This window comes from Medicago sativa, chromosome 4 (assembly GCF_051527215.1).
Source record: "Medicago sativa cultivar Bolivia chromosome 4, Bolivia_mono, whole genome shotgun sequence".
In the NCBI taxonomy this organism is placed as follows: Eukaryota; Viridiplantae; Streptophyta; class Magnoliopsida; order Fabales; family Fabaceae; genus Medicago; species Medicago sativa.
Genome location: NC_140752.1, coordinates 84,903,699 through 84,913,529, shown reverse-complemented (window position 1 = coordinate 84,913,529; position 9,831 = coordinate 84,903,699). Strand labels below are relative to the sequence as shown.

The 9,831-nt window shown below is 29.3% G+C and overlaps 1 protein-coding gene across 1 annotated transcript; it reads left to right on the top strand.

Moving 5' to 3' along the window:
- Window positions 1–1,198: 1,198 nt before the first annotated feature.
- LOC146932990 (codeine O-demethylase-like) lies at window positions 1,199–3,461 on the top strand. Its single transcript, XM_085704717.1, has 4 exons — window positions 1,199–1,482; window positions 1,724–1,968; window positions 2,146–2,470; window positions 2,943–3,461. The coding sequence occupies exons 1-4, from the start codon at window positions 1,228–1,230 to the stop codon at window positions 3,183–3,185; spliced, it is 1,068 nt and encodes a 355-aa protein (XP_085560843.1). The 5' UTR covers window positions 1,199–1,227; the 3' UTR covers window positions 3,186–3,461.
- The last annotated feature ends 6,370 nt before the right edge of the window (window positions 3,462–9,831 follow it).

Below are 9,831 nucleotides of genomic sequence, written 5' to 3'. Positions count from 1 at the left end.
GAAGGAGATATGTGTATATAATTAAGATTAAAAATGAAGTTTTAGTCTTCTATTTTGAATATCAAATTTCTAGTCTTTAATTTCACGTTTTTATGAACTTTCAATGCTCATCTTATTTTTACGTCTTTTTTAGATAACATAGATGTTTAGTGGGCATACAAGTCATGTCACGTCATTAATGAAAAATTGAGTCTGACTCAAACATTAGTGGGTCATGCGGTTTTATGGATCAGTCCGACTCATATTTCAATACTACTATTTAAAAATAAAATTGAAATGTACTTCAAAGTTATTCTTTTTGTACTCACACAACAAAAAAGATAAATGACAAACTCAAAATATCCGCTAAATAAAAGGTCTTTTTAATCAACATCCATATAAAAAATTTATCATGTAAGCATCCATAAAATCAGCATCCATATAAATATCTACCACATAAACATCCATGCAAAATAAGTATTTGTTACAAATCATAACTTACAAAGTGCAACCTTGAAAATAATTACCAACCTAACAGTTTAAAATAGATAACAAAATATACAACATCTTGACCTAACTCTTTTGAACATCTAATTATGCATACAATTGTTTCTCTTCTAATTAAGTTTACATATTTAAATATATTTTTATTAATAATTTTAAAAGTTTTTATTAATACAAATTTTCAGAAACATGAAAATGTTGATAGTGTTCTTGTGCAAAGCATGATGAACTAACCTTGTCCGACACAAATTCTATAAGGGATAACAAACCAAACTGTTTTTTTTTTTTGTCAGGTAGTCTAGCGGCTAGAGAAATTTACTTTAAAAGTGAATAAATGAGGTGTCCGGAGTTTGAACCCCGATCCCTATATATATTATGCATTATCCCTTACCAAGTGAGCTAAATTCACGGGGACTATGAAACTGCTTTGTTATGGCTATAAATGCATCATGGTTGCAAGGATGTATACATTGTTTGTGTATGCATGTACATTTGAAAGCCCATTAATTCACTATGGCAAATCAATGGCCATCATGGCCTAGCATTTTTTTTTTTTTTGGTACATGGCCTAGCATTGTTTAATTAGTCATAGTCAATAATAACAACATTAATTTCATGTTTTTAATAATGTTTTTAAAGCGGGAAGAACGGGTCCATACAGAATGTAATATTATATATTTCATGCTGCAGTTATAAATACCAACCCTATGTAATCGTTCATTTGCATAACAAACCAAAATCAACATGGCATCATCTCAGGTGGCTAATATCTTTGAGAGTACTCATTCAATTCTTGGTGTTATGGATGAAGTGATTAATAAACCCGAAATGGGAATACCAAAAATGTTTCTTCGCCCAGATAAAGAACCCTCAATCCTAACAAATGAAACCAATCCCTTGCAATCAATTCCCGTTTTTGACTTTCAAACCTTGATATGTGGTGACAATACTGAACTTGACAAGTTATTCTCAGCATGCAAAGATTGGGGTTTCTTCCAGGTTTATAAACTAGAGTTCAATTCGTGTTCATCTATCGCGTAGAAAAAAATTTGTGCGCATCAAATCACATCTCAAAAAATAGATATTTGAATATATATCTTAAAAATTGGTGTAACATAGTGACACAATGATTGAATATATGTGTACAAATTAAGTTCTCTAGTTAAGTTATTGTTGTTTTTGCATTTTTTTTTTTTATGGTGTACAAAATCATTACTGAAATTGATGCAATTATATGCAGGTGGTGAATCACGGTATTAGCTCTGAATTGCTTGAGAAGCTGAAATTTGAGATTCCAAATTTTTTCAAGCTTCCTGTTGAAGAGAAAACAAAATACAAAATAAGACAAGGAGATTTTCAAGGTTATGGAGCTGTCATTAGATGTGAAGGTCAAAAACTTGATTGGGGTGACAGATTCTTCATGATTACAAATCCTATTGCAAGAAGAAAGCCACATCTTTTTCCTCAACTCCCATCATCACTAAGGTGCTTATCATAATTTCATGTTTCTAATCTATCTAAAATGTTAATATAGTTTTAGATACAAAATTGTTCCATATGTAATTTTTATTCAACTTTGTGATGTGACAACTTTGTGATTTAAACCTAATTAGATACTATATATTATATATATAAATCTCATTTTTGTATGCATATGTGAAGGGATACCTTGGAGTCATATATCTTAGAATTGAAGAAACTTGGCATGACACTTTTTGAATTATTGGGAAAAGCCATAAAGATGGATATGAAGGAAGTAGAGAATATGTTTGATGATGGAAATCAATCAATAAGGATGACATACTATCCGCCATGCCCGCAACCGGAGCTCGTCGACGGCATCAACCCTCACTCCGACGGCTCCGGCATAACCATCCTTAATCAGCTTAATGGAGTTGAAGGACTAGAGATTAAGAAAGATGGAGTTTGGATTCCTGTGACCTTTCTTCCAGATGCTTTTGTAGTTAATATTGGAGACATCATGGAGGTTTGTCATTATTTTCTCTCATTTTCATACTTTTTTTTATTCTTCTTATTTTGACAATGAAATAAAGCACGTGGTGTATTGAACCAGGTCCTACTATACCTATTATATAAATTAATTTGATTCTTCGAATCAATTTATCAATATAAAAGTAGTATTTTCAATGAGTCGTGGGCGTTGTAATCATACCATTATTGTATCAAAAAGATAATGCTAAATCCACATGTGTTATGGTGTAATAATGGCATTATTTGTGGTGCCATTCAATATGCTCCTAAATAGCACATTTTTTATTGGAAACAGATTTTATTTGTCTACTACTACCCATGCCTCATCTTCCTTTTAATAACTCTCTTCTTAGGGTTTCATTAAAAAATGGAGTCTTAAACATGAACAAAAAAAAATCTACTACAAATTAAAACATGTCAAATAGTGTTTTTCATATCTTTAACTCATGTTTTGGGTGATTTTACAGATTCTAAGCAATGGGGTCTACTCTAGCATAGAGCACAGGGTTTCAGTAAACAAAGAAAAGGAGAGAGTTTCTGTTGCTATGTTCTTCAACACCAAATTTGAAGCAGAAATTGGACCAGCAAAGAGTTTGATAAGTTCTGAAAATCCACCTTTGTTCAAAAGCATGTTGATGGAAGAATACTCCAAATACTTTTTTTCAAGAAATCTAAATGGGAAGACAAACTTGGAGAGAATGAGGATTTAACGTTTTAGTGAAAACGTGTCAAAAAAAGTTTTAATGTAAAAGACTAAAAGATATTTTTGTGTCAGAAATTATTTAATAGTTTATTTATAGTTTATCAATCAGAAATTCTCTAAATTAAAGGACCTTTCAAGTTAAGGATGATGATATATATCAAGTGCCTTTAGATGCTTAGTGTTGAAGGTGTGAACAAATAACTTGTATAACTAATATAATTTGATCTTGTATATCAACTATACGTACCAATAATATAAAAGAAAGTCCAAAATTAACTATCAATAACTCTTTGGTCAGATTTTTGTGTGTGGATAAATTTATCTTTTTATAATCCTAAGTTTAGTAATTTGAAGATTGCTACTAATTGAGCGTTGTTTAATTTGCTTTATTTTTTATGTAGATATTCATGTATCCTCCAATTTTTATCTCTTTCTTTTTTTATACTCTTTGTCACTTTCTTTCTCTTATACATTTCTTCTCCCAAACAATCAAAATCTAAGTGTCCTTTAAGTTATTTTATACACAAACTAAATGAATTAAATCAATTTATTTTTTTAACGAAATTAATTATTTTTTCTTAATTATAATACTTTTAACAGTTCATTACCAATCAAATATTCTTTAATTAAGAATAAACAATTAAGAATATTGATTTGCCAAAAAAAAAAGTTAATATTGTGTTCTAATTTCAATAACGATAAATAAATAGAAGTAATTTTTTTTTTATAAAAATGACAATTAAAAAATAAAGAGGAATGATATTTTTTTTTTTTTTTTTCTATTTCCCATGCCTGTAGTTCATGACCGACAACGCACCTCCCAACAGGTTGTTGATTTTATCGCAGGGGAAGCCAGCACAACCCTTTGACTTTATTAAATTTAGGCACTTTGTCAACATCACGAAAGAGAAGGCTAATGAATCTATTTGAGTCAAGTCGAAGGGGTGAGTATTGTATTGATTGCTTCCCGTTCTATAAGACATGTTTATAAATTGGAGAATGTTAACCAGTGCCCCCGGACATTGGTTAAGCACCAAAAAAGGAAGTTTTTGTTGAAAAGTAATGTAATTATTACTTGATCAAAAGTGACAGTTTATAGTTCCAAGATAGAAAATTTTATTTTTGGATTCCTTAACCAGTGTCTCGGGGCACTGGTTAACAAGACCCTTATAAATTATATACTCTCAATTCAAAAATATAAGTCACTTTAATATAACCTCTAAAAAAAAGTCATTTTAATATAAGACACGGAAACTTAGTAAACATTCTATAAGTCACTTTAATATAAAAAACTTAGTAAAGGTTGTCATGTAACTACAACTTAGTTGATGGTTAGAAGGATGTTTATCTACAACCGTCTGCGTTTGAACTTGAAATTTTCTATTTAACCACACTTAAGGTGTATGACTCTGTTACTAGGCTAATTGACAAAACAAAGAAAGAAAAAAAAAACTTGGTAAATATATACCAATCGGATTGAGTTTAACGGAAGGCGTTAGATTCACAATGTGTCGAATTAAAACTCGTATAGAAAATCTACGGAAAGCAAAAAAAGAAACCTAGTAAATTTTGTACGATAAAAAAAAAAAAGTATGAGCTGCTTTATAAAATTAACCTTCGTTGATACTTGATAGTACAAGAGTTGAAAACATAAGAGAATAATAGATAATAGATATATAGCAAAAAATAAATTAATGTTTTATTAGTATTGTAAAATCATATATATGAAGGTGATCATATTACACCGCTCATCAACAACGTTTCAAAGAATATAAATTTTACAAAATCAACTTCTATTAACTATTTATTAAAATTGATGCCATGTGAATTTCCAATTTTACCCCTAGGAAGGGCAATTTGGTAATTTCATAATTCATTAACCTTGGAGAGTGCCACCTCATAATTCTATATTTATTTTATATTATTTTCTTTTTTATTTTATATTTATTTTATAAGAATAAAAATAATCTTAAATTCAGTTGCTTCTACATTGTCGTTGTGGGAGATTAAAGTATCGTTTGACCCGACTTTTTTCCAACTTCTATACATTTTTAAGGAGAAGTTAGGCCAAATACAATATCAATTAAGTACTTACTAAAAAAGGTACTTTTTTTAATGTATAAAATTGAGTGGAATGAGCTTTGGCCAAAAGTTGTTGAATGCTACTTCAAAAAACTACTTCTCGACAATTTATTTCACAAGCATCTCTCTTCAATTCACGTTGGGAACCTTTTCTTTTATTTTTTGTTATTATATTTCAAATATGTTTTTTCTTCCATTTAATTTTTTTTAACCGTTCTATTTAATTTTTTTAAGCAGGTTTCATTTAATTTTATTACCTTTTTTTCAAAGGAGTTTTATTATCTTTTTATCACTTATATATTTAATTTCAATATCGTTTAATCATCACAACCTCACAAATATTTTTATTCACGCTGTCATTTAATGATACCAAATATTTTTATTTTCTTTCTTCAACCTCGCTAATATATACACACACATTAGCGTTTAGAGTAATACTTTATGTGTTTCTATTTTTTGTTACGCTAATGCATATAATTTTTTTTGGCGTTGCATAATGCATATGATTATTTTTATAAAACTTTGATTTTAATTAAAAGTAAAATTGTAGATGTCTTTTCTTCAAAAAGGGTATAGATGCCTAAAAAAATTATACTTATATATATATATATATATATATATATATATATATATATATATATATATATATATATATTGCACTTTTATAGTGTAACAAACTATGCATATCTTTTTCTTATTAAAAAAACTTAACATATATGTTTTCATGACACCAACAATGTAACAAATATAATATCATATAATATAAATTCTTATATTTTTGAAAGACACCAAAAATATGGTATTCTTATAACGAAATTTGTTATAGAGTATAATTGAAATAGAAAAAACCAACTATTTTGATATTATTTATGTTATTATTTCAGGCTCCTTAAATTGTTTCTCCTATTCAAATATTTAACAAGTCATTTATATGATCATACAAATTTGTATTCATGTTACACAAAATAAACGTTATTGAGTAAATATAGTATTTGTAAAAAACAATATCTTTTATTTTTTAATATTTTTAGCCTTCAGAAAATATTTTATACATTTTTTTATTTATTTTGTTAATTCATAATAAATTCAAAGTTTTTTTCTCGTGAGCTTAGCTCAGTTGATAGGAACAATGCATAAATATATGCCAAGTCCGGGGTTCGAACCCCGGACACCATAAAAAAAAAAATCAAAGTTTGTACAATATTTTGCCAAACAACATTTAACTTAAAAATAGCTTTAAAACTAAAAAAAACAAAGAAACCAAACAACTTTAGCTTCTTTCTTAAAGTCCTTTATTTTAACTTTGTTTTGAAGTAACTTTTAGACTGTAAAAAATATTGGCCAAACGGTATCTAAGTTCAACTTGGAACACCGTTTCACTTTCTTCTTCATAAGAGGTCATTTTCTTCCTTTTTTTCATGGTTCTGAGAGCATGCATGACTTGAGTTGACTGATTTTTATGGCTTGAGGGGTTCATTTTTCGACACTGTTTTAGTTTTTTTCTTCATCATAGGTAGTTTTCTTCCTTTTTTTTCACGATTCTGCATTTTAATGGTTTTAGTTTTTTGTTTTTTTTTCAATTGTTAGTGGATTATGTACCATAAATTGTTATGTTGCATGGCGGTAGAAAAATATTCCTTTGTTATGTGGAATATAGTGTCATGATGATTGAATTTTAGCCATGGTAAGGTTTTGACACAATTGTTATTTTAGCTTCTGGTACTGTAGTTGAAAAAAATTGATGCATGTGGGTTATTTTTGTTTTTGTGAGTAATCCTAAAGCTGTAACAATTTTCATATTTGGTTTATTCTTTCCTATATCATTGAGCCGTACGAAAGTTGATTCGTGTAAATTTGTTTTGGTCATATCATTGAGGTCTAGAAAATTGATGATACAGAAATTTGTGCATTTAAGATCAGGTTGATTTGATGATACATAAATTAATCACATAGAAATATGTTAGCTTCTTTCGATATCAGAATGAACAAAGGGAATAAAATTAAATGATGTATTATTGTATTTCCGTATAGGACTTTCAATGTCAATGGATTATGACTACATTAAGGATCTCAAAAATGATTTGGACATTTGGAAAATAGGATTTGGAGTGCTAGATTCTTGGATTGTGACTGGTAGTAATGAGAATCAACATATGAAGCTCATTATTTGTGATGCAAAGGTTAGATGAGTTAGTTAAGATTTGTTGTAATTTCCTTTATGATTTATCAATGTTACTTATTAGTGTACATTTTGATTTATTTATATTTTTTGGTTTCTTTCTTGGATTTAGGGTGATCGAGTTCATGTAATAACTCGATATAGAGAATTGGAGCAATGGAAGACTTTGATCGAGGAAAACAAGACTTATACTTTGTATAATTGTCATGAGTTTGATAATGACATTGCATTTAATCCTTTTAAGGTTGTTTTTGGTTCTGGTGAAAAGATGCAGAAATATGACAAGTTAACTAACGTTCTTACTCATGAATTTCGCTTTAAGTCATTTAAGGAAATTCAAGATGGAAAATTCAAAACTGACGTTTTATATGATATAATTATGTGCTTTATTTTATTTCTGTGATTTCTCCGATTATAATGTTCTTATAGATGTTTTTTTTTAAGAAATCATCGGGCTTCTTCATGAGATTGTCAAGACAACCAATTGGGACTGGAAAGAAACCATGTACGAACATTGTGTTGAAAGATAAAATGTATTATCTTCTAATTTGTCAGCATCAGATGACAGTATTTTTTTAAAGTTTGATAATGACCTGAAAGATGTATTTCCTTATCCAGCGGGAATATGGTTGATGTAACACTATTGGAAAAATACTTCGTAGCTTTATCATTTACCATCTATTTACTTTGAGTTCTTTGCTTCCATTTTGTAGCCAATGGCAACCCAAATATATGTAACAATTGGTCAGGTTCGAGGTTGCTCATCAACCTACATCATCCGGTTGTTGAGAAGTTTAAGACTTGGTAAGTTTGCATTATGATTTCACAATACAATGTTAGAGTAACTTATTATTTCACAATCTGATTTGATTATTTTTTGACCATGTTTCTTGAATTGTTGTCGTGACCTTAACACTTCTCAAGCTCAGAGTCAAAGCTTCAGTCAGAACTTAAGTCAGAGTTCGACTTCTTCTCAACGTACTTCGTACGACGATTTTTTCAATCTGTCTCAAGTTAGGCCAATTGTTGAATTTATAAACTTAGTCAAGGTCTGTTTTTTTATGCACAAACATGCTTTGAGTTTTTTTACGCACAAATTAAAAATACATATTGCATTATTCTTTATTTCATGTGCATAATTTGTGTTAGGATACATACTACATCACTATTTGGAAAAAACTAAATTCAATCCTAACCAGTTTGGATGGTATTATGAGAGTTGCACCAAATATTCGAAGACATCAATGTCAAATGGTGCTAGCTATAAATGTACATGCGGGAGTGATGCTAAATTTTCATTTGTTTCAACAATGTTAATTGGCCAATGGGGTACATATAATCCACATGCATGCATTTATCTAGACTTATAGGAATATAAATTAGAAGTCATGGTACATTTTCTTTAGCTTAAAATCAGTTATTCTACCTTCATTTTATAAATTATATGTAACTATATTCGCATACATCTTATCCATGTTAATTTGCATTAGACTAATATTGCAGTTATTTCTCTGTTTAGCATTTCTCAAACGAGGTGTCAAGAACAATTTTGAAAGAAAAGCCCAAAACAATCACTCTCATTGATGACCAGACGCAGAGAAAGTATAAGTGTCGTCTCATTACCGCCGAAAGAGCAAGCTATGAAAAATACTTGGGTGGGTAGCGGTTCAATTTCTGTAGAGAACATGTGATGGAAGAAAGTGGTAAGCTCATCTTTGATCTCGAAAAGTCACTGAAGAACTTGCACGTTTGAGTTATTCCAAAGTAGATCTTTGTCGTTGAACTATTTGAACTTCTACTATTTTGGCGTATCGCTTTGGACTGTAATCGTAAACTATCTTGACTTTGGGATGCCATTTGTTCTTTTCATTTTGTCTGATGTAAATATTGGCAAAAATCCCTTTTTGGTTAGTCTATGACACTTGCAGTTTCTTTTATAAACCTAACTATTATGTAACGTTAATCTGCACATTGTTGGTTCCTTCATTGGTTCCAATTAGTATCATGTTAATTATAATGTTGTTTTCCTAATCTCTTGAACAAAATAGAACATGCTCTTTTCCTACAACAAATCTTTATAATGCTTTGGTAAATGTTTTAGAAATGTACATATAGCTAAGATTTGTGCAATATGCTTGCTTGATTTTCACATTTATGAACGACATCAATTTCTTAGAAAAATGCAGCTATTTCTCTTAATTTGCCCATTTATCCTTTATAACAAAGTTTTTTTTTAAAAATACAGTAAAAGTGATTTATTTAGAATATCCGAGTTTGTGCAATATTCATTAATTTGCTCATTTTTCATTTGGAACAATTTTTTTACAAGATACGTTATTCAACCCGTGCGAAGCACGGGTTTGTAACTAGTTTTTGATTGAAAGTTTATATC

Excerpts from the sequence above, each read along its gene's own strand:
- LOC146932990 (XM_085704717.1), top strand. The coding sequence starts at position 1,228 with ATGGCATCATCTCAGGTGGCTAATATCTTTGAGAGTACTCATTCAATT. Across the intron at positions 1,483-1,723 it reads AAGATTGGGGTTTCTTCCAG|GTGGTGAATCACGGTATTAG; the intron begins GTTTATAAACTA and ends AATTATATGCAG. Across the intron at positions 1,969-2,145 it reads CAACTCCCATCATCACTAAG|GGATACCTTGGAGTCATATA; the intron begins GTGCTTATCATA and ends GCATATGTGAAG.